This window comes from Aquila chrysaetos, chromosome 3 (assembly GCF_900496995.4).
Source record: "Aquila chrysaetos chrysaetos chromosome 3, bAquChr1.4, whole genome shotgun sequence".
In the NCBI taxonomy this organism is placed as follows: Eukaryota; Metazoa; Chordata; class Aves; order Accipitriformes; family Accipitridae; genus Aquila; species Aquila chrysaetos.
Window position 1 is genome coordinate 45,252,618 of NC_044006.1, and position 25,973 is coordinate 45,278,590.

The 25,973-nt window shown below is 37.9% G+C and overlaps 1 protein-coding gene across 19 annotated transcripts in view; it reads right to left on the bottom strand.

Moving 5' to 3' along the window:
• The window catches only part of HDAC9 (histone deacetylase 9), a 286,849-nt gene that overhangs the window by 184,623 nt on the left and 76,253 nt on the right, over positions 1-25,973 (bottom strand). For 12 of the 19 annotated variants that reach the window (XR_003922556.2, XR_003922557.2, XM_041122195.1 and 9 more), the window contains exons 8-13: positions 25,413-25,528; positions 19,595-19,717; positions 17,635-17,682; positions 16,976-17,186; positions 16,344-16,561; positions 7,556-7,825 (exon numbers count right to left, since the gene is read on the bottom strand). Coding sequence is in view for 17 of the 19 variants with exons in the window: in XM_041122195.1 (XP_040978129.1) it covers positions 7,556-7,825; positions 16,344-16,561; positions 16,976-17,186; positions 17,635-17,682; positions 19,595-19,717; positions 25,413-25,528 (986 nt within the window). In the remaining 2 variants the exon portion in view is untranslated. Of the gene's footprint in view, positions 1-5,242; positions 7,826-16,343; positions 16,562-16,975; positions 17,187-17,634; positions 17,683-19,594; positions 19,718-25,412; positions 25,529-25,973 lie in introns of those variants that run through there. The other 7 variants (XM_030007865.2, XM_030007863.2, XM_030007862.2 and 4 more) reach the window with 2 other exon arrangements.

A 25,973-nucleotide genomic window follows, 5' to 3' on the forward strand; every position in this document is an offset into this window, starting at 1 on the left:
CTTTTTTCTTGCTGGGCCTGCACTGCCTGTGTTTGTGTTCTCAGAGCCTGCCTGAGAAGGGATGGAGATTCTTATGAAAAAACTCACTCACACAGCACAAAGGGTAATGCTGCATGTATTTTAACTGAAAACATTAGCACCCCTAGTGAGGCCTAATTACCTGAAGAAATGGCCACATCAGAGCTATTGAAGTCAGATGTCCCTGGGCTGAGCCTGTGGTGATGGCACCTGTATTCAGCACTGCCATTCTTATTTTTCTGTCAGAAACACTAACAGAGAAGTTTTGAAGCTCTCCGTATAAAGTCAGTAGCTTCAGAAAACTGAAATCTATGCAGAAACTAATGGGAAACTATGACAAAAGACCTGTACAAATTTAGGTAAAGGGTGAGAACCAAAAAGTTCCAGAAAGAAAGGAAGATGTCAAGGGATGTGCTGTTGGGCTTGGGAGCTTTTGATGCCCTAAGGCAAGGTGTCAAAATGGTTCAAAATGGGTGAGAAATCAGGGAAACCTGGTCACCACCTGTGCCTGTGTGCAGTCAGATAGCCGAGTGATGGAGCTGTGCTCTCTGATGTGTAGTAACTCTTCAACTTTTATTTTCAGTAAAGGAAGATCTAGGAGAGCAAGCCTTAGAAGCAACTGGTCTAAGTAGCTATCCCTCTGTGCACAGGGGGTGAGCACCTCCCAACAGCAATTCTGCCTTGTCCTCCTTCTGGTTCTGTTCAATAATAGAGATCTGCTTTAAAAATCTGCAAGCTGCCACCTAAAAACTATCACGGTGGCCTTCTTGATGGGAGCAAAAGGAAAAGACTAAGGGAAGGTTTGCAGACTGAATCCTCCATGCTTCACTAGCTGCTTTGCGGAGAACCTGAGCAAAGCCTTCTTAAGCCCTTGCCATCGCTGCGTTGCTGCAATCTCATAGCTGTAGTTTTCACGAGACTCTGCTAAGGAAATACAGGCAATATGAACAGAAAGACCTCCTTGGTCTCCTGGGGATCCAAAGGTCACAGGCCAGAACATGAGAGGAGACAGATTATGCACTGCTTTCTGCATTAGAGCACCTATGTCTCAAAGGCATTCGGGGTGAGCTGCTCTTCCAGGACATTGAACAACGGAGCTTTATGAAGATTTAGCCAGCAGTATACTGAGGCATGCATCTATTCACTCTCATATTTTAAGGAAAGGAAGAAAATGAAAACTTGTGTGTGCACGCGTACGTGTGGCTGACAGAGAGACATTCAGAGGTCATGACAGAATTCTTCCAAAAATGAAGCGTTTAAAGAAGCAGCTTTCCAAGAACACATAATCCTCTTCAATGATAATAATAATAAAACCCCGTGCTGTCTGATACAGGAAATGATAAATTGCCCAATGGTATGAAAGTAGTATCATCTGACTGTCAAAATGTGAAGTGATAATTACTGGGATCTGGACTTACAGACTTTCGATTCATGCTAGCTATGTACCCCTGATTAAGTAACTCTGCCTAGTGTTGCCCCAGCAGTCTCCTTACGAGCTGCTTTCTCTGACAAAAGGGAGCAGTAAGAAAAGTATTGAGGTGCTGAAGGGGGAAAAGCAGCATACAAAATCTTGGATCAAAAACTAAAAGAAATATCAACATTATTCTGTGCAGGTATCAGTGAAATGAAATAATTTTGTTATGTTGTAATGCCATATGCTTGGTCAGACAATTCAGGTCTTGATTTAATTATGTGATAAAATAAGTCTTATTGCTTTCTGTAACTGAAAGTTTACAATAGCAGACAAACAAAAATAATAATCTTGGCAATCATTAAGAAAGTAGATTTGATACTTTGAAAAAAATTGATCATTTTTAAATCCTACTGGGAAAGAATAATTACTTGTAATTATTCTCATTATTATGCACTTTCACATAGAATTGGCATTAAAAAAAAGAAGAATTATTCTTCCTGTAGCATGATTTTCAAAGACCATAGTTAGAAACTTGATAGAGATGGACAGGCCCTTAAGAGTAAAGATGACAGAAAGCTGGCTAACTGTTCAGATGGGGCTTACCCTTATATAGATGAATGAAAAATTTTCACAGAACAAATCCAGCTACACCCTCTTCCACCCCCTTGCCCCATCCATCCAGCCTATGGCTCAAGCTTGATCCCAGAAATCATAATGACAGCTTGTGTTATGTAGGCATTGTACCAGGACTGTGCACTTACAGACCTGAGGAAGGGCAGAAAGGTAAAAGGTCAGTATCTCTCTTACTGGCTGCACAGTTAAAGGAAACAACTAAGGTAGCCTACAAAAAAAAAAAAAAAAAAAAGGTGACTTGAGCTAGTATATATAAGACTGCAGCTGCAATCTCATTTAGGAGGGAGGAGAGGCAGTGGAAGGTTTATTTGGAAGTATGACATTGTTCAAAACTTACATTTCCATTTATCCTGCCCTTCACAGCACTTCTCAAGGCCAAAAACGTTGTGACGTGCTACCACCTTGGAAGGACGAAGTGTGCAGAGGGGTACTTTTAACAGTGTATCCTCCAACCAAGCTCCCTTATATTTTCAGGGCTATGTACTGTTAAGAGTCAATACAGTTACTTCAAGGCAACTATGGAAAGCAACAAAGGCTCCAGAGCCAGATTCAAAACGTTTCACTTAATCAGCTATTAAGAGACTGAATCACTTACAAGTAAGTATCTAGTCTGTCAAAACAACTCTAGTGACTAAAGCCCCCATGTAGCCATCACAGAGAATTAGACATTGCTGAATGATTTCAAGTTACTAAGCTAGTACCCTTTTAACTCTCAGCTGCTCATGAAATAACCCTTGGGGGTCTCCAATAGCTGTGTGTGCCCCCAGGTAGCTGAGAAGTTATCCTGTATGAGCTAGATGAGTTTTGGGGCCAGAATCAAAATAAGCAAAAGGACTGTGATGCTTGAGCCCAGTAAATGGGGACCAGAAACCAGGACATGCCTAAAGGATGCCCCTTCCCAGTCCTGTTTGGGTATGTGAGTGACTGAGCATGGCCAAGAAACCCAGCTTTTCAGCTGGCTATGCAGTTTGAGCTAATTGTATTTTTTTTTTTTTTTTTTTTGCCTTTAATTCTGAATTAGGCTGAATTAGAAGAGAAAAAAACAAATGCAAAGCACAAAGTCTACCAAATGCAAAGTACAGTGTCTCCCAAACAGAGTGGTAAAATTCCACAAAAATCACTGGGATTATTGCTCTAGCACAGAGAAGATAATTTTATCCAGGATGCTCTTCTTCTGTTTGCCTGAACAGCAATTCAGCACATCATGTTCTAAGCTATATTCCTCCACTGAGAAATGAGGTACAGAAGCCCCGCTACCACCCAGATGATGGGAACTGCATAAGGAAATCAGAAACTAAATAAATAAATGAAAAGCAAACAAACATTTCTTAAGTGGATAAGTAGGACATGTTGCTAGTGGGACAGAATACAATAAGGAAATTAATTTGGCTTAGCTAATTTTAGCTGCAAATTGTGAAGTGTTCATAAGGGGGAGAAATAAGTAAACATTTTTAGATTGGTGCTTGGGACTAATGTTTATAGATTTTTTTTTTACCTCAGAATGCCAGTGAAGATAAAAACAGGGTAGAGTTGGCTTAAATAATATGGAGTAAGTCTTAGTGATCCTGATGATAATGAAGATGGAATGAAGATAGTGCACGAATGAATTGCTGAATAGAAAGGATGAGTGGTGGTAGTGTCTGGAGTGCTCTTGCTTTGCTGAGGCATTCAGCTTTTAATCCTATTTCGTTAATGCCAGAAGATGAAAAAAAAGGCTAAAGTTACAGTGTCTACATTCCAGTAATGTGTGTCCGTCTTGAGTATGTAAATATTATGAAGCATTTTCCCTTATTTAGTAGTAATTACTTCTAAATTGACAGCTATACTGGCTTTATTTTTGGGGCAACAGGACAGAATAAACATCTATTATTCCAAAAAAAAAAAAAAAAAAAAAAAAGAGAGATGCACATCATTCCTGGAAAAAGATAAAGGCTTGTGAATTGTATTAAATTGTGATTATTTTTTTCATTATGGGTGCTTTATTTTCTTCATTATGGGTGCTTTGATGAATGGTAAACAAATAATTTAGAAAAAAAAATCTAGGTGTAGCCTCCAAAATGGGAATGTTGTAAATTGAAAACATTTATGGCTGCTCTTCTAATTCTGACATGAGTATTTAAACAAAAGGCATCTCAATCAAATCCCTGTTAAAAGCATGATTTACTTATAGACACAAGATTCTAAATGCATAATAAACAATCGGGCAAGCAGTATAATGCTATACTGTTAATGCTAGTTTTAAGCTTTCCTAAGCTAAAACTTCACTTTGTATCTAATTTTTTGGGGTGTATTACAGATTAAACATTTCTTTGCTGTTATATCAGTGAAAATAATTAAATTTTATTTATGGAAATATTTATTCTTACATACCTATGTTGTTAAAAGCATTTTATTTTAGTTAAAATTATACCAGAATCAAAGCTGTTAAGAAAGAGCCTTTGCAATTTAAATGAACAGTTAGAAGAGCTAGAATGCAACAATTTTCTGAACTCTTTTGGTAGTAGTAATCCATGTACTGTACAACAGGGATCGTTACGCAGTACAAACTATTTCTCTCTGTAGATCTGAAGCTAAGCTCAGGAAATGTCACAAAGCATTTAACATCTTCATGGAAGTGCTTAGGTGTTTCTCTAAAGTAGGACTTCACTGTCTCATGCAGTTGCTTTAATGTCTGCGAAGCTCATGGATTCCCTCCTCACCAACATATTTATATGTGGACTCTAGTTTTGCAAAGATCTTGAGAAATATCAAAGAGGTCAGTATAAGCTCAGTTTCAGATCAGCATCTTTTGGGTTCTAGGCAGGTTTTAGAAATGTCATGGAAATTATTTCAGTTCACCTGAATTTTGGGCAGTTAGGAGTCAAGAAACTGGGATTCACCTTTACCTTTCCTATATGGTACAACATATGATCACATGTTCAAGACAGATGCTGTGATGGGAAAATGAGCATGCATCAATACTATTCCACATTCACTAAAACTTATAATGGCTGATGTAGGATAAAACAAGAGACCAAAAAAAGACTTTGTGTAATTATTGTAAGAACAGTCTATTAAAAACCTTGCTCCTGAAAGCTTGAATTGTTTCAACGATGTGTAGCAAACATATTTGGTTATACAAAGCAAAAGCACAACTAAGTTATCAAATTTACACAAAGTCAGATATCTGAAAGGGGATCTTTTAAAAAAAAACTTTATTTGAGAAAGGAAGAGACTTATATCAGAAGGCAAAAAAAGGGAACATACAAACAGAATATATTTACAACACAAAACAAGAGATCACCTCTAAGGGTGTAAATTATAATAAATACAGTAGATTTAAAATGTAAGAGACAATAATCAATTAGAAATGTGGTTGTTTAAACCCAGTTTTCCTTTTCACTGGTTCCAGGTAGTTTCTCTATTTTAATTTTATCCAAATTTGAAAGATTCTGAAATTAAAGTCCTCCAATATATTGGGGTTTCTCACCTGAATGACATTATAAAAATATCTTTTGTCTTTTGTGAATACATGTCTTTGAAGTGATATTGTACAAAAGTGTTCTCATTTGCAAGTTTCTCCCCAAATAAAATGTATTTTAAAAGACGCACTATCCCTTTTTTATGAGGCTGAAGTTAGATTTCAAAGAAAATTAAAATTATACAGAATGGGAAAAACATATAATTTCATTTTTATATGCTTCACTTTTTGAGTGTGAATGTGATTTTTTTTCATCCAAGATGGAGAAAGATTTCTGTTCAACCACGAAGCACACATAAAAATCACCTGTGTTTTTCTCAATAAATCTTTCCTACCTAAGGAGGCCTTTCATATTAACAGCAACTATTTAGTCATTTGTTTGGAGACCTTCTAGGAAAAAAGGATAATGTATCTTCAGAAGTTGCAACATTTTATAAGAGATTTAATAGTATTAGAGCATAATGTAAACAACACATGCTAGTAACATATTTTAGAACAATTTCTACATTTGGCAAAACAGCTATCTCTTTTGAAACAGGATACTGCACCTTAAAATACCTCAGCTTTAGAAATATAAATATTTTTAATAGAAAAAAAACCTGACAAGGATTCCAGGTCAGTTTGGGATTATCCATATTAAAGGGGATCTTAATACAATGAATCTTTAACTAGCTTAACAAAAGTAAACCTATAAAACAAGGTAAACATATCAAAAGGGAATATGAAGGAAATGTTTCACTGGAAAGCTTCCTTAACAATTTCCCTACTCGCTTTGTTATTTTCTTTGACAATAAATCAATTCATAGAGTGCCTTTAAAAACAGAGGGAGCGCTGCCCCGTCCGCCTCCCCCCACCCCGCATTCCTCAGCACATGAATCACTTGGGCTTCCTGTTTCCATAAGGCATTTCCTGCCCCCCCTCCCAAAATCACTTTTCTGCAGGAGAACAGCAGGGACCTGACAAAGTATCGACTTAAATAAACAGGGCCTTGCACTGCATCCAGCCTTGCTCTGCCTGATCTTACAGCAATGGAGAGGGACGCCTGCTCGCTGGCTGCACACATGCACTGCGCTTTTCAGCTTTGGCGAAATGCTCGCTGACAATCTGAAGTTTCCTTTTGCCCAGCTGGCATTTTATGCACAGTCGTTATTTTAGTACTTCTCTGTGAGACCTAGCGGTAAAGGTTATGCAATATTGTACGATTAGTCTTTATTCAAAAAAAAACCCCAAGTGATTGGATATCGGATGATAACGATAAGAGTTCTGTGCTTTTCCTGCACTATCCTGATAACTGATTGGAACCTAATGCTGCATTTTGCTTCTCGCCAGTACTTGCATCTGCTGCATTTAAGGATGTCTCTGCAGACTGTATCATCAAATAAGACAGAATGAAAAATTAACTAAGCAGTGCAAAAAAGAAAACAATGCCATTTTTAAACAGTGCCTTGCCTTGCCTCTTTACATCCACCTTGTGTTCTTCTCTAAATTATACTTTATACACCAGCCTGGGACCACTGATATAGCAGTCAGTACCTGTCTACTGGGGAAAAAATACCCTAATGTTAACAGTGTTCAAGACTACAGTATGATACAGTATATACACATAGCTGAAAGCAAAAGTCAGAGGATTCAAAATCAGAGAAGAATGTTTCATCAATCAGGTCTGGAAACTAATTCCAGCAATTGCTGATCTCAACAAGCTAAGTGATACGAGTTCTCTTTCACTAGAACTAAGCGATGTAATGTAATCCTGGGCTAATACAAAGTCTATCAGCTATTACGCAAAGATTTATGTAGAATAGTTGACTGCAACAGGTATTTTCTCAATTAGTGGCCATAAGGATGAACTTCACTATGTTTTCAAGTGTGCATACAACACTTCTGCCTTTGTTAGATTCTTTGAACAGTAAATCAGGATTTGCTAGATCAGTGAATCAAAACACAAATGCTTACCAAAGCCTAGAAAATGTACGTGATGTTCAGATAATAACCTTGATTACAAATCCTGGAGCTAAATCTTTGCCTATTACCTGTTGCATAAAAGCAGCTTGCTCCCCAGATTCCATTTGCTGGGATTGAACATCCTCGTCACTGTCCGGTGGCTCCTCTTTGACTTTCACAGCCCCCACCTGCTGTCCTATTCTGTCATCCACACCAGCACTGCTGCTCTCAGCCCTAACGCTGGCACCGCTGGCAGGAGCTCGCTCTTCCTGCATCGAGTGATCTCCGTGAAGCTCTTCTTCAGCTTCCTCCAGGTGACTGCCAGGCTGCTTGAGCTGCTCAATGGACTTAGAGAGCATCTGGAAAGAGAAGGGGCAACAGCTATTGATTCTTTTCACTGATGCCAAACACCGAGAAGTGCTAGATTTGCACCGACAAAATTCGAGCTTCCGCAGCAAAACCATGTAGCTCTGCATCGCTAAAATATTAATGTACAGGGAAAAAAGAACCAAAGGTCCTAAGAAAAAGGTCGCTTGTTATTCTGCAGTAGAAAATACCATGTATGTAGAGAGTGCTACACAGTAATACTAAACTAAAAATAAGGCAGAATAATGAAAGCATTACACATCTGTTACGCTGTTACAGCTGGTAATTAAGAGAAATTAGTCTCTCTTCAAATATAAATGCAGAAATATATTCAACTGTATTACAGTTCGTTTTCTGCAACACAAAGTAATAAAAGAACTCGAAGAAATAAGAAAATTATGAATCTGGTTAATATTTTGCTACAAGCAAATTAGGGAATATTCACACAAGCTTCTTTACAAATTAAAGTACTGAAGGCACTAATAGTTGACAAAGGAGCGGTGACAAAGAGCTGCTGACAGTCACCTCTCCCGTAGCACAAAGATACTACAAGCATGTCTGTCTGTGACTGGAAAGACTACAGCTTTTGTTGTGCACAGTACAGGTATCCCTGTTTCAGCAGTGATGATATAACACAGCTACCTGGACAATACTCATTTTACACCATTAACTGCTATTGTATAGCTCTGCTGACGTGCCAGATGCCTGGGTGTTGCAATCAAGTACAGTTTATATTTTACTATTTAAGATGCAGCAAATGTATTCCAAAATAGTCCAAATGTAATCCAAAAAGCCAAAACTGAAAAAAAAATCCCTGCTTTGTTGAAAGAGGCACAAAACAAGACACGTGTGTAAGCATCTGCAGGGTCAAGTTTGTAATTATCATTTACTCAACTGGCCCACTTGATTTCAAGCAAATACTGATTTGTATCACCAAAGTCAAATATACTGAGAGGGGGAAAAAACCCCCACCTTTTACCGTTACTCTTACATACTTTCCTCTTCCCATCTGCCCTCCCCTCAACAACTACTAAGTCTTTTAAACTAAGTTTTAGCTAGTGCCATATGCTGAGTTACTGGATGGCTTCAGTACAGCTATTTTTGTCACAAACTGTGGACCGCCTAACTTCATTCTGCTTGCTAATGCATATAGAGAAATGCCACCCTAGTGAAGGGCAGGGTTGCCATGTAAGCTATGATCAAGAAGTTACAGCTGTGTTCAGAAACTCCCACAACTTCAACAAGAAGAGTTGAAAGATCTGTTTGTGCAGTTCCACTTGATGCTCTGATGCATACGCCTCACATCAGTGGGGAAACAAATTCCACAGTGGAAGTCCACAGGCTTCGGTCACAGCAAACCTTCATTTTTTTGGGGGTGTAATGAGAGTTTAATGGCTTACTAAAAAGAAACAAACAAACAAAAAATCCTTTTTCATTACCGTAGTAACTGGCAAATCACAACACGTGTATCCTGCATGCTGCAGGTGGCATGCTCTAAGCTGGGGAATCCTTACTACTGCAACTAATGCAGAGTGTCTCCTTTATTAAGCAGCATCTGGAATATTTCTCAGATCAAACCCATAAATCTTTTCCAGTTGTTTCTCAGGGGATGACGCTGACCAAGAAGGCACTGAAGCTAACTACGTGTACTCAGCTCGGCTACACTCCTCTCTGTTCCTTAGTTAAACATCTGTGGGTGAGCCCTCTCTGCTCCTCAAGCAAGTAAAGAAAGGCAGGGCTGGCTGCTTGGCTGGCTGCTAGCAAGCAAATACAAGCTGAAACATCTGTGTGACAGATTATCATATACAGCTACGAGAGTCACTGATGCTGATCCATCTGTAAACCATTCCATGTGCCAGTTACTTGACTTCAGGTGGGTTATTCTGGAGGGGAAGATGAGAGAAAATGAGTGCATGTCCACAGCAAAGTTAAGAAACATGTTTAGCTCATTACTGCTCTCCTTCCTTTCATGCTTTTTCACTTTTATGTATGTCAGGCTCTTTCTTCTTCACACTGCTATATGGCACAGATCTGCTGCTGAGCTTTCTGAGGCAACACGATGGACTGCACCTTCAAACGCTTTTTGCATGTAATCAGTGGAGTGATACAAGCACACATAAGGGAGCTGCGGAGACTGGAGTGGTATTTGTGTGCATTTCAATTTGCAGTGTGGCTGTTTTGGGGCCTGCTCCCACACCACAGAAGTCAGCAGGTGATTTGCTCCAAATTTCGGTGAGAGGAGGAGCTAAACAAATTAAATTTTCTAAAACTCTGTGAAATGAAAGTCTTTATATATTTACACAGTAGATTTTACAAAGTGCATTCATATCATCATCTTTACTGCAAAATCTTATTAAAAACATCCTTTACACTGTGACTTTCACTAAGCCTCAGGCAAGGGGCTATGAGGCACTATAGTCATGTCCTCTCATAGGATGGAGCATGATAAAAATGAGTGGATGGCATGGAGGGGGGAGGGGACGACCCAAAACCTGAAAACCACTCCGGCTGCTCAGACTGCTAAGCCACAGCTGACTGCTTTCTCTCTATCACCACTGCACCTTCATATTTGTAAAAGTGGTTTTTAAAGGCAGCTTGGCCTCATCTCATTCCAGTAATTACATTAGTAGCATTACCAGGAGACTGTTCAGTTCTCCTAAAAGTCAGAAACATCTTATTTTACATTATATCTCCTGGTACTACCGTGGAAGATTACGTACCTGGAGACATGCAAAGATATCAGTTTAGAGTCAATATTTCTATCTTATCTCTCTCTATGTAAAGCTGGATTACACAGCAGAAAATGAGTCCTGAATGAAACACTGCTCAAGTCTTTTCACTATGCAGCTGGATACTTCTGCTTACACTTAATGTTTAAATCTTTCACTTTAAATCCCCACTTACCATTTTTTCCTGAATCTATCTGTAGGTACATGCAGGACTTTCTCCTCATTTTAATACATATTTTTTATTTTGAAAAAGTGATTGCTTAATCCGAGTTTTAATAAGACTACTTTTAAAAAATAATAATAAACCCATGGTTTATTTTAGTAATAAATTAGAGTTGTACAGATTGGTCTTCTTTAACCAGCACACTTTACTGTTATCGCTATTCCAACTAATGGATACACTCAAAAAAAAATGGTTTCATGCTAATGTAACCTATATTTTTTTTCCTTTTATTTTCAGGAAATTAAGCTGTAAAGGATATGCATGAGCCAAAGTAAATAGTGGCAGCAGGAGAAGAAGCATTTGGAGACATTAACTCCATTGTATAACTGCAAGAGTCCATTCAAAAAAGACATCAAACACAATCTAACCTGCTTGGTTGTACAGAAAAATGGAAGACTAAGTATAAATAATCTAGACATTGTAAAAGACCATTTTATAGGTCCTTCAGTCACAGCCCCTGCCTTTGTTTCTCCTTTGTAATGATAAGCTCTTGCAGAATACAGTATTTTAAATAAAATGCCTTTAAAAAGAGACAAAGCACAAAATCCTGCAATAGCCACCCCATACATTTCTTTCCCTAATTGATCATTTTAAATACATGGCAGTAATTTCTAAGAACTCATGTATATACTTATGGAACACACTTTTTCTCCTTCTCTCCTATGGCTATCAGATTACTTTGACCAGCTATGTATGTTGTTAGCTGTACTGAAACAACTTGGCACCTGCTTATGGTTGTCTCTTACTCATGCAGTACAACTTTTTTATCTTTCAAAATCATTCTTCTGCATTGTGGCTTAAACATTAGTTCTCAATAAAGGAGAAAATGCTCTGGGCATTTTTCAGTTCCAAACACAATCAACTGTTGCTTTAGTTTTGTCCAAATTATCCCCTGCTATAAGCAATATCTGAAAGAAGAAATGTGCTACCTCTCACCTTCAGAAAATGGTAGTCAGATGTGTAAGCTGGAAAGCCAAAACCTCAGTTGTAGTATGTTTAATGAAACTAGATTAATGTACTTCAGCTGAACCTTCTGTATGTCATAAATATCATTCAGAGAAGCGAATGATTAATCTGGGGTTAACTTTATCTTTTCAATATTCCTATTGACAACAAATAGTCTTCCTATTTTTTCCATCAATAAATCAACAGAAGCTTCCATATTATTTTTCATTTTTTACGAACAGAATTTTCACTTCCTGTATTTTTTTTGTCATGGATTTTTTTACCTCACAGTCTTGCCCAGTCACTGTTTCCCTATACAAAGATGCTTTAAACCAATCCTGGAATGAAAACTGAAATTCAGGTGCTCCTTATCTAAGCTTTAACATTATCCATAGTGCTCCCATACTTTAGTGTACACTACCAACTGCATCATTATTTTGAACTTTACTACTCCAATACAGAGGAGGATTTTACCGTTGAAACCAAACTGTCAAAATACTATGAATACATTATTTTAAGAACATATGCAGGGTTCCCACACTGATCAAATAAAATCTTGGTCCAAGTTAAGACAGTGCTAGTTTAGCTTCAGCGGAGGCAGGCCTTTATTCATCATATGTGACAAAAAAAAACCTTTAAAGACACAGGGCTTTGTTCACATGCTCTTCACCTTATGATTTCTGAGATCTCGAATGCAGAGTTCTGCTACGGGCTTTGCACTTACATTAATTACAGCAAAATCACCCTTTTTTCTGCGAGTGGCAGGCTCAAAGCTTTCTAGGTAGAGATACACAAATAACATCAGATTTTAAGGTTTTCATTGTAGTAGTGGTCTTTTGGTACCTGACTGCAATAATGTTAACTGGGGGTTTCAGACTTTGGACTCCCTTTATTGAGCAGAATGAAGATCTGCAATAGTGATCAAAGGGCCTTATGAGGAAATAAGCTGTCATTTGAATAGAAGTATACTAAAGCTGACAATGGCAAAGCCGATCTTCCCTAAGAAAGACAAGCGGAGTTCCGGTTACTTCACATTCACTATTATTTTTTCCTCAGAAAGCTGGGACGAAGGTTTCTACCTACTTTTGGATGGGATGTCAACATTCGCAGAATGTTTTTAGAAAGTCAGCATACTAGATCCCGCAGGTATACATGTCAGACTTCAGCAGAGACATATACCATTTCCCACATCAAAAGCCTGGCATCTGACAGCTGACCAGAAATAATCCATAGGGGATCTTCTCTTTGTTATTAAGGACAGAGGCACATCTCTTGGCAATGATTTGTTTCTTTTCAGAATGGAAATGATCCAGGGGAATTCTTTACCTCTGACCTATGTTAGATTTTGCTTGTTATCACCCTCGCAGCAGCACTGGCTTGCTGCTGAAGTATATTCTTTTCTCAAAAAAAAAAAAAAAAAAGGCTTTTTAATACAAGATAAATACAAGATCAATGGGGTGGGAAGAAACTTGCTCTCTTCCTCTTTTTGCTGTTACAGCAAGATTCACCTGTATGTCTGCCAACAAGATCTGACCAAAAAGAGTTTTCAGGGAGCGCCGACACATGCCATATCATCTTAGTTCAGGGCAAACATTCAAATACTGCGTTTAGTTGAGATATATTAAAGCCTTAAGGACTTGAAGTCCTAAACATAAGGAAAAAAGGAAAGAGAAATGAAAAAGTAAAAGATGATATTAACTTGTTCTAAGCTCTTATCAACTGGCATTTCATAGTCTTGTCAGCTTAAAATGGTTCTGGTCTTTCTCAACAAAACTTTTGAAAGAATGTTTGAGTATTCCTTACTAAAAAAACCTCTACATTTTTCATGACTGAAAAGGAGGGAATTATACCTCTGTGCCGATTTCACTATACAGCCTATGAACAGAAGAGTAAGGGACAGAACAATGGAAAAGAACAAGCGTATGTATTCACTTCATACATGCCCAAACTTGTCCGAAGAAATGAGAAGATACTGGGTTGCTTTGCTACATGGTCTAGAATATCTGCTGGTTTAAGGTTCAAATAACTCTGCTTTGCAGAGTGCAAATTTGATTGTAAAGCCGTGCAAATTACAGAATGAACAAATAACTTCAACTGTGAATAGAGGCAAGTTTTAAGATGGAACAAAATATATTCTACCATGCTAGCAGAGTTCAAAAACCTTATGTAGGCACAGGTGTTCAATCTGAACCTTTAAGTTAAAGGATTAAAGAATATAGTTTTAGATTCAGTATTCAAAAGCCACTCCGTGATTTGATCTTTTCTCACTTTTTTGTCTATGGGCCACCCTTAAATTTCAGCTTTTAAAAATCAAGTTTCTTATTTTAAGTATGTAAGAAAGCCCCTCAGCTTTCTGTATACTTGCAAAGGACAGATACATGATTAGAGCACTGACATGTTTCAGTGCTATTCATCAGAATGGTTCTTCTGAAAATGGTGCCGCAGAAGAATCTAGATGCTGCAAACTGTAAAGTCTGATAAACCATGCGCATCCTCAGATAACCCTCTGTTTCTGTGGCTGCAGCACAATCTTACTGAGTATCTCCTTAGGTGTTTGCTGCTCTGATGAGTTACTGTGCTCCTGATGAAGGCTAGCTGCTCTGGGAGGAGGGATAAAGCAGACTGAGAAGTTACTGAGGCAAAGGAAGTAGGTTATGGGGGTTCAAGGCAGCAAAAGGCCCTATGATAAAGTTAAATTTCTACTATCTGCATATGTGTAGAGCCCCTACTGTAGAGAACAAAAGCTAGGTTCACTACATTTTAAAAGAAGGAATTGTTTTGTCTCTTTATCACAAATAACCATGTGAGAATGAAAGTGTATTTCAAGTACGAGAGGGAATTATTCTCCTTAACATATATTTTCACTGCAGTTTAACTCAGAAAAAAAATGTTACTGAAACAAGCATTATCCCCAACTAACTGCAGTCTTTTTACTTCCTTATGCAGCCTAGCTCTTGTGAGGTGCAGTGCATTCCTAGTCCTATGTGACTTGGAATATGTTTACGTGACTCAAGTTTAATTTTCACATTCAGGACAAATGTACCTATGTGCCACAGCACTTATCCCCAAATGCTATGGTAGAATTTATGTCAACAAACATATGATCTAACAAAAACATGTCAGTGAGGTTCTTTGCTTTGTCAGAAATGCATGAACTGATCTGTTTGTAGTGAATACCCACAAATAGCACAAAGACTCAGTACTTTACCGGTAAAAATTCTTTTCTCTTCAGACAATTGAGGGCAGGTGAAATATTTTCAAAACCTGAGGCTACGAGATATACATATGCCATCTTGATTAAACATATGGAATGCATACTCAAAGAAAAGCCAACTGGAGTCCTAGTTGAGTAATCAAAACACCCAAGCTGAGAGGGGTTAACATGCAAGGATCAGCTCTGAACTTTGAAGTTTTCTGGTCTTCATTTTTCCTAATTAAGACAAGATTTAATAACCAAACCACTGTACAAACTATGTACTTAAACTCTAGGTTTGTTTCTAATTTTGTTGGGAATTCTTAGTAGATTCCAAAGAATCAGTACCCCCTGGGAAGTTCACCCAGTAAGGTGGATTGATTTTTTTTTTTTTTTTTCCTTTTCTCTTAGGTACAAGGGCTAAATGCCCACTATTCATCTTTCCTTCTTTGCCATTACCTCTTATATATAGTTATTCAGTAACCCTCAAACAAAAGAAGACATTTAAAGATGCATGATTAATATCTGAATTACCAGAGGAGGTCCAGCAAACACCTTTTGGAAAGCTATATAGGAAGTGCAGAAAAACATTCTCCAGATAAAAGCATTTAATTACTTGCATATCTTCATGTAAAGCAGGGAACAGCATCACATTTGTAGAAACATTAGCTCCTGATAAATCTAGATCCTGCTGCTCTTTGTTTGTTAATGGATGGTCCCTTCTCTTCTTTTTCCGCCCTCAGAATAAGGTGTTCTTCTACAGGAAAAGATGGGCACAGTTCAACTCCGTACCTGATGTTAGCAAGAGCACATTCCTCTCTTTCTCCTTATATGGTATTTTATATTGCCGTATAGATAACAAACTTTCATGTTACTAATTGACTTAAAGAGAAAAAGTTGGTTTGATAAAAGCAGATTAAACATTTCTCCAGACATTTAATAAGTTTCTTACACAAAAAAGATAAATTTAATCAGCTGATTGAGTTCAAATGAGTTATATATTTACTCCACATACTAGTCCACAATGAGAAAGCTTAAAATACATTGCAAAGGCAGCTGAAAGAAATGATGGCTGAAGCTCAGAAGTGCATATTAAAAAGTTGGATAGAAATCTAGTAATTTTTAAGGCATCATTTGCCATTCAACAGGAAACCACCTGTAATTTAAACCTGTAAGATGCTTTGAACCCTATTTTGTTGAATTGTATTCTTACTGGTGTCAAGAATGACAAATTACCTTTGTAGCGTATTTCAGAAACTGAAAATGAAGATCTATACAAACGTTTACACCAACTATGCATAAACAAGATACTCGTGCAAGAACCTGTCTACTGTCCATGACCACATGGCACCAATACCTAAACTTCCTTATTAGTTTTCAACCTTTACGTTTATTGGCAATTTCTTAATTTGGGAACTCACCTTATTCATGTGGATCTGCTGCTGGTACTGTTTCTGCTTCTCCAAAAATTGTTGATGTTGCTGCTGGATGACCAGCTGGGCCAAAGTACTCTGAGGAAGAGGAGCTGACTGGGTTCGATTCAGTGGCCTGTGACGAGGCAGTTTGTGGGCAGCTCTTATTCCAGGTGAGACTCTCTCCTTCGCTGCTAAAGGAGACTGTGGATGAAGAGGAACTGCTCCTGCAAAACAGGGACATTTCACTCCCGTGTGAAGAACGACAAACTAAAAGTTCTAATAGAAGAGAAAGCTTTCAGCGAGAAGAGGTGTGTATATTGCAGAACTTTGCATCAGCGCGGATGCAGTGGGACGTGTACCACGTGCCTCACCACGCTGGAAGTTCAGCAGCTGCAAAAGAATGTGATGAAGTAATCATTTTCTCTTTTCTGTAATCACTGAATTCTTTCAGGCTAACAGACTGCAGTAGAATCACTAAAGGGGGAAAACAAAGATGCTGTCCTTTTTTCTCCCACCCTTCCACTTTTCCCAATGGTTAAGGATTTATAGTATCTGTGTTAGCACATTTGATTTAATGTGAATACAAATGTCATTAAAAACATCTTAAATTATTATTACATTGAAGCCTTGATCATTACCAGTCACAAGAAGTTTTTGCTGTCTCATTTGTTCTTTCAGTAACAGATGCTGCAAGAGAGCTTGGTGGCTGCTGTTTGGCTTTCCCTCCAAAGCAACATGAGGATGAGTTGAGGATGGAGGAATGTTCCCCCCGTACTGTCCAGCCAAGGCCACTCCTTGTCTGAGCGACTGGGTCTCCCCCTTCTGCTTTTCTTTGAATGACGATGAAGCCTGTCAAAGAACAATGACACTGGTAACTGCTTTTCATAGACCTGGCCATTTATATCTCTGCTTGATTAGATGGTTTTAGATTAGATGTCATACTTTATGAATACATACAGAAGAAAAGATTAAGATCCCTGTTTTACAGCTTGACTGTGAGATGAAAAGGGAGGAATAACATGCCAGTTAAATGTAACACTATGAGAAACTGAGTAATGAAACCACTTGAAAAAAATCAGTAATAAAAGCCAAAGCATAAGGAACTACTAGTTAGAATATTATTAATGAAAAGACAGGACCCATCCTTAAAATTCCTAAAGACCTTCCCACAGCCTCCTGCACAGGAAAATAAGGGATCAGAGGAAATAGTTTCCACTGATTTTGGAATAGGCAAGGCTTGGTTTTTCACATAACTTTCCATCAGACAGTAAGCCAATCAGCAAAACAAAATAATTACCTGTAGTAGTGGGAAGCTATTACTTTTCCTGGAGCACTCCCTGACTCCCTGAAGGACAGCATAAATGTAAGTTTTACCCTTTGCAAAGTACATTTGTATAGTTAAACTCTCATCTACACAATCATCAAGAGCTGTTGTATGTGTGTGGCATTTTAAAGTGCCCTTATAAATTGCACAGTTACTGATTTAAAGCTTTTGGAAGCTTTAGCATTGCAAATGTACTTCATATTTCTTTGTCTAGTTTTAAAAAAACAGTATTTCTTAAAAGAGCAGTTAAAGCAGAATAACAATTTTTACAGCAAAAATAATAACCTAACAGAAATAAGCATGTTGAGGCTTGCAGATAACCACTTATAGTATGCCATGGTAAAAACAGTATCTCTGATAATATAAATGCCATAAATTCTAATGAGGCAAACCAAGGTTTTCACTAATATTTTTTGGGCGTATGCTTACTTCACACTCTGCTATCACCCTTCCCTGAAAAACAAACACCAAAGTAAACTTTACATTCAATTTGCAACTGCTTATTCTGGTAACAGAAATAAACATTACTTGTATAAATCAACCCCTTTGTTTTTTCTAAGGCCAAAAGTAATAATTGGTGCTAGCTGGCCACATCAAAAGCTCATATGATTTGAGTGAGAAAATTAAACATATTTTCATTTCCATTTTAATGTTACAAAAGTACTTTGAAGCTAGTTATATTTTTTGTGAAATAGCTAAGAAACTTTTGATGATATTGTCTGGAAAAGTAAGCACTACTTTTCACGATCAGTTCAATTTTTCCATCCCTTAAAAACAATAATTTGTTTATAAGTATCTCATGAAAGGCTTCTAGAGAACTGATTTAAAGCTTACACAATTTTCTTTGCAAAGTTCTATATCTGATGTTAAAATGTTGGATTGCAGCAACATATTATTGGTAAGAACAGTAAATGTACTGAAAAAGCCATAAAATAACATGAAACTTTAACTTGAAACTACATTTAGCACTGGAGTTAAGTAGCACTTATTATGAACCACCGTGGATCGTATAGATTTTTTTTTTTTACACCATGGGAAGCTGTACTTACACCCCTAATATTATTATAGAAGCTACCAATTCATGTTCTAAGGAACTCAAATTGCTAAAATTTCTTCAGAATTTATACACTGTTGCATAGAAATACCATATAACTTATATCAGTATTTTTATATTTTTTGCTGGAAATCAGAAAAGGGAAGTTTTGACCAGTGGCAAAATTTTCAGATATTTTACTGAGCCTCGGATTTCACCTCTAGGTTCCTGGAACTTGGTCTAGATCTAAAGATCCTTATCCATCAGCATGGATTTCCTTACATACTATGTCTGTGTTTTCATACATTTCACATATTAGTTTAACATTTAGCTCTAAATAAAGGTGATTGCTGCAGTCTGAACAAAGGGCATATGAATAGAACCTGTCATTAAAATATTAAGCTTTGTTCACGTATCACTAATTTTATTTGTCTGTTTGATAGCACACCCCTCAAATAACAAACCTAGCTGCGGGAATACTAAATTTTTCCCCTACTATGCTCCAGCCCAGCTTAGGTTGTTACTTGAATCTCATAAAAAGTTAGAGGTGCTGTACTTTACCAGGTAGGGGTGATCACAGAATTTGAACTTTTATACTAAATGGTCTCCTCATATACTTCTCACCATGTCTGAAATCTGTTTTCTGATTTGCAGACATAAAGGCAGTGCATGTGGCCCATACTTAGCTAAGCTCCACACTGGCACTTGTTTGTTTGCAATTAAGAATGATTATTGCTTTCAAGTTGTGCCCTTAAATGTTCAGATGTTGCCCAATGCGAAGAAAGGTCAGGTTCCTACTCCGAATTGCTTACGTTCCAAAATGCTAAAAAAAGAGAATAGTCAGAAAGTAGGTTTTCTGGAAGCGAAAGTAGACAGGAAGGGTTGACACTGGTCACTTACACTGATTTGAGGTTGTACTGCTGGAAGTCCCAAGGTAATGTTGGGCAGAGAAGGGGATGTGTACAGACTCAACAAGTTCACTGATTCATCCTGTATCAAAAGGCGTTGCTGTGAAACCAGATGCTGGAATAAAGGGGAAAAACAACAGAAGTATAATCTCCAAGCTTTTTATTGTGGTTACTTTATCCTCATTATCCTGCTACATTGAAAGCCGGTTATGTATCATGCATTGGTTTGCATCCCAATAGGGTTCCAGATAAGGAAAAGTACTGTCCCTGTGAAAAAGCTGTTGGTATTTCTTTTCTTAAGAAAACAACTGATAGATGTCTGGGATTATTCCTTGGTTAGTAAATCAGATTTCCATGCAAAATTGAAATCTGGAGGATTCCTAGACCATCTCTTCTCATCAACTTCTCATCAGCTCAACATCAGTTCTTCTCATCAACTGCACTTTCCCTACTAGAAATTTAGCCAATGACTTGAGGAGTATATCTAGCCGAATCAAAGGTGTCACGAATGTGGATGTATTAGACCTTTACTTTACTGTGGTTATTATAATTTTTGTTGTAAGGTATGAAATGTGGTTTCTACCTACTCCATGTATTTTCTTACCCAGACTGTGATATGGATATGTTTCAGGCACATTATTTACTTCCATTGACATGGGAATTTTGGGTAGAAAGTGAGGCAGATTGCCACATCTGCAGTTTAAAAAAAAAGTACTGTCTCTCTATACGCATATATACAAAACCAGCATCCTATCATTCTCTGATGGTGGCATACCCCTTACAGCCTTCCTAATTCCCTTCGGGTTAAAATCTTTAACACTTCTTTTGAAGCCTTGTGATATAATTTTCAAGGACATGGAATTGCTGATATATTTTTAATTACTGTCAAGTAAACCCAGACATTCTACAAAGATCACCCTCTGTCTTTCCATTCTAGATTCATTGGGAAAAAACATAAAAAGTTACATTACCACAACAGGGATCTTTTTGAAGCCTTTGCCTTTTTGCTTTAACAGTCATGTTTTTCAACATGTGGTCTAGTATAGTTGCTTGAATTACATTTTCTGTTTAACTCTTGCTTCCCTCCCAGAACTTAACACAATAAGAGCTACAAAGGTCTTATTAGACTTAGGAACTCTGGCATGATATGGTCCCCAAGGGAACAACATCCTTGAAAAAGAATACCCTGTGTAACAGTATGACACAGTGACTGCTTTCTTCCCAAACAAAAAGCATATGGGACTCCAATAATAGACCACCTCCAAGAGGGATACTGCACACTCGGGCTTTGACTAAAGTAAATATAATAACTTGTCAAGCATGTTGTGGGGAGCTGTAGATTTTCCTCTGGACAAACCTGGAATATCAATTAACTCTGTAAAATGCTTTGTGCTAATACAATGCAACTTCAGACCATCAATGAAAAGTGGTTAAGCACAAAAACACAGGATGTTATTCCAAAACATAACCTTCCTCATACAGTTTGTTTGGAGATATGACCTATCACTGAGACAATAACAGTAGAAGTCTATCTCTGTAATTTTCTTTTGGTACCTAGGGAATGTCAACAGCATACGAAACAAAGAAGCTTCACTTGTATATTACATTAATTCCTGGTTAACAGTGTCTTGCCTTGATAACATCCACCTTTGACCATGAATAAAACCAAGTATGTCAAGACCATGGAGATATTACTGGGGGAGACTACAAAGATTTAACTGAAAAAGGACACTGCAGCAGCTCTAATGTCCCTCCTAGAATATAATCAAATTTTAGCAACTGCAGCATCTATACAAAGCCACTTTAAAAATGCAAGTTTCCTTTTTGGTTTTCAGCATGCCCCTACTACCTTCTAAGATCTGAATTAACAAACATAACAGTGAAAGGGTGTATAGCAGTATAACACATTCCCACATTAAGATCAAGCATGATTGCTTCATGAGACAGAATCAATCATGTTATGTACTATGGGAGTTTAATGTTGAAAACAGGAGTTTATTAGTAAGAGCATTTCCATCCAATTTCTAACACTGCTAATAATCAGTCATTTTCATTTTGGTAAGCAACTGATTTTTAAAAATATTTTCAGGTAATATTAGCCTAAGCATCAGTTAAACCTCATCTCCCCCAAAAATGTAGTAGCCCACCTGCATAGATTAGGGTCTTGCGTATGCTGAGGCAGAACTGCATGACCCCAGCTGCAGCTTCTCTTTTTATACAGTTGATAATACCTTGAAATGGTGGCACAAGCTGGAGCTGCCAGCAGTATCATTTGGCAGCACAATGGCTAAGCCATGTTCCTTGTCCTACATGCAGTCTTGATGGTTTGGAATGGCACTGAAATTGCCCCAAAAAACAACTTGCCCTACTTGCTCCTCTATATACTTACTCACTGGGTCCATGGATCCTGCTTCCTGATGCTTAAAATAGCCTTTCAACAGGGTTACTCTCTTTCTTAAAATAGAGTACAATAACTAAATGTAACTGCACAATGATCAGCAAGTACCCATGATTAGTTGTTGTACTTCCCTTGTGCCACTGGGACCTGCTCAGAAGCAGGAACACCTATTTCATGTGTGCATGTTTATATGCACATTTATACATTAGGAGGGGAAGAGGAAATAGCTTGGCTTTAATACTTCTCAATTGTCGAGCTACAGTAAGGTTGTCATAGCTTTAAATATTCACAATTACTTACACTCTTATTTCTTAAGGCTTTTGGGGTGGGTCTTTTGTAATTATTTAGACTCTCTTCACATACACTTGAAGCAAACCTCACCAGCTGGTAAGAAACCTACACATTTTTCCACTAGCCACTTGCAAAGAGCACCTCAAGGAGCCGAGTATTAGAAACATAGAGCTGTGCGGTTGCGCAAATCAAGTATGTGTTTATCTGCCATGCATGTCATTTATGTCTCCGGTATAATCAGGTGATATTCTAGGAAATGCTGCTCTCCAAAGCGCAAATGAAGGAAAGAAAATGATCTGAAGCCTGCTTATACCAATTGGACACTTTCCATTGCCCTCAATGGCTTTCGACCAGGCCGTAAATGCCTAAAATTAATCATTTCACATGACTAAGGCAGGTTGTCCCTCTGAACTCAAGGGACATGCTGTGCAGAGGCTCAATCCTGCTTGCATTTCTCATGCAAGTAAGATTTAGCCCCAGCACAGCAGGTGACCTGAAAGTGTACGGCATGCTACAAGAGACAAATAGCTACTGCGGTGAACCTTGATGATACTGGAGACAACTGGGCCTAATAAAAACAGCATTTTATTTATAAGGTGCAATTAAAATCTTGAGTTTAACTTTCAAGTTTCATATAATGAGACCAGTGTTTTAACAAATGGTACTGAAAGTACCATTAAGGGAACTGTGATAGTAAAAGATTATCTGCAAAAATGTAGCATTTGCAGTGCACCTTTGTTCATTCAAAAAAATGTAAATGTCTGCCCACCAGACTGTCTGCTCCGGAGGGTAAACCACTTAAAAGTCTCGTTATTCAAACGGATATGGCAAAAATACTTTAAAACTCTGTTTCATTACTGATAATGCTTAAATTCTGTCTATGCACTAGAGTGTAATCATTTATGGTATTGACTCATGTTTTACTGGTAAATGGCTCTCTGTCATAGCAACCTGTTTTCCCCCAGCAAAAAGTGTTTTATTTGCTGCCATGAAAACCGTGGCTATCCACCCACTCAGATATGAGCACAACACTTACTGCAAATGTCACAACAACGATTATGAAACAACAGCAATGTGAGTCATGTGGGATTACAGCAAAACAAGTGATATTTTGGGTGATTTTGGAACACTTATCCTATTATTAGAAACTTCTGTACTTTGTGTATCTGATGAAAAATTGATTAGATATATAGCCTTCGAGAGCTGGCAGCTAATGCTAAACTAGAAAAGAGATACGTAGCGGTTTGGTGGCTGTTAAACTACCAGAGAAAATCCCACTGAAATCAAAATGCACTGCAGCTGAGATTTATGGAAAAATGTTTGAGCCCACAGGACCACAGTATTAAGAGTCAAATAACCAGAGAGGTAAAGAAATCCCTGACTGGATCCAGAAATGGAAGTCTGTACTTTCAGCTTCTTAGCACACTTCCAGCATGCTAAGTGACCGACTCCAGCACGCAGAGCTCAACTTCTAAAGGAACTTTTTAGGCTCATTTGAGCATCCACAATTGTTTGGTGGAGCTATAACTTCTGATGCCTGGCATATTAATGGCAAATGAAGCACAATGCAGTGTTCTGTTAATAAACAGAATATAACCCTGCTGGTTGTTGCTACAACCTTTCCAAATCCCCCCAGAGATTGCCAGCCTGACCAGATTGTATGCATTTCTGATGGTGGTTCAACACTGTGGGCAAATGCCCAGAAACTATAACGTGCAAAGTAACAAGCATCGTGTATCAGTCTGAGACATTATTCCCTTTGCATTTTGTAGTATCCTCAAGTCAATAATACGATCCAATTGGAGAAGATTTCCTGTTTAATACAGCACTAACACCCACATATTACAAACTTCTATCTAAAATGTTCCCAGTATCAAAATACACCATTTAATTCCACTGAACTAGGATCTGATCTAATCCAAATGATGGATCTTACTCTGCATCATTTAAATTTCCTTCCAATTGCATACAGGGGGGCTATGAGGCAAGACCACATGTTAGCCATCAATGCAATTTTTTTTTCTTTTTGGTTACGGGCCAGAGAGAGGCTACTAATCAGTGTGCAGAGGTCACCCACCTGCCCCCTGGATCATAGTTCACACACACAATTAATTCATTATGGGGAAAAGTCACTGCTGGAGGTTGAACTGCCCATTCCAGGTTTTTTTGAGGTGAATGTCCTGCCACTGACCTGGAGAAATAGCTCCGTTAGCTAAAACTCTGTTAAATCACATTTTCTTATGCAATTTTTCTAACATAAACAGTATAAACCAACAATTAATAGAAAACTTTGCCACAAAGCAGGAATTGCTGTAAGTATAGGCACTGCATACAGAATATTGTGGAATTTGATTCTCTCTTCGTTGCATTAGTTTCTTGTCCCTTTACAATATTGCCACGGAAAGCATGACTTAGGCATGTCATCTATGCTAAATGAGGTTTATCACAACTGATTTACCATCTGCATTCCTGTTGTTATAGGCATGTATGTATGAAACGGAATAAGGAGTAGTTAAGATTCCTTCCGTGTACAATCTCGCTTTACAAAACAAGCATCCAAGACTCCTGGCATGTCAGTTATGTTGGTAAGTACTGCCCTGACAAGGAAACTGAGGTACATTAAGATAAAAGGCAGATGTGAAAAAGGATTTAGTCACCTAACTCCGATACTGTAATTAAACAAATTTACTTCAGCAGTCATCTGAACCTGGGACCACCTTAACTCATACGAGTTAGGGTCACCAGTGCCTAAATCACTCTTTGCACATGAAACTTCTCCATCAGCATTCAGCACTCCTCACTTCTTCAGGTTATCCCAGAAGGTAATGTTCTGCAACACAGATGCGTTCAAGTTCCTTCCATAGCTCTCTCCCACTCTTCCAGTAGCATTACTGCTGCTTTTGTTTGGACTTTTGTTACCAAAGAGTCTCCTGAACATGCATCTCATATATGAAGATATATCTCATATATAACATACTCTGATGTCAGCCTGCAGTGTCCTGGTACCCCTGATAATTATATCTTCTGCAAGTACTCTGCTTGTGAGTATGATCAAATTGAAGTTTCACATCTCTTCAGTCTAGAAATCTGAGTAGTTATCTACCCAAATAAAGAATCTTACCTCAGCTTGAATGTTAGATGGCAAAACTGAGGTTTCATTTTCTGTTACACTGCTGGTCGGACCATTGCTTGGGGAACTGGGACCTGATCCAGGGGAGCTGCTACTGACTGAGGATTCTGAAAAACAGATTAAGCATACATGAATTTCATACTGGAAAGAAATAATTGTATACTCTTTATGGCACAGGGTTTTTTGCTGTTGAAAAGTATCTATTGGTTATGCTATTTACTTACATTAAAGATTTTTAATTCATCCTCCATTTCTTTGGTTTTCCTTTTACAGTGCTAACAAGGAAAGATACCCTTGATCTTTCTCCTTCTGATCTCTCTGCTTCACAAGGGAAGAATTTACTGTTTGTTTTTCCCGCAAAGATGGTATGGTACTGAGTATCAGGCAGAGATACAGACATAGAACTTGTAATGAGTAAAAAGAAAAGAAAGTCTTTACTTTTTAATTGCAAAGAGTCCTGCCTCTTTAAGAGATCAAAATGACAGAGATAGCAGGCTTACAAAGGTCATGATAACATGTCGTCAATTCATGAGGCCTACTGCCATCCCCTTT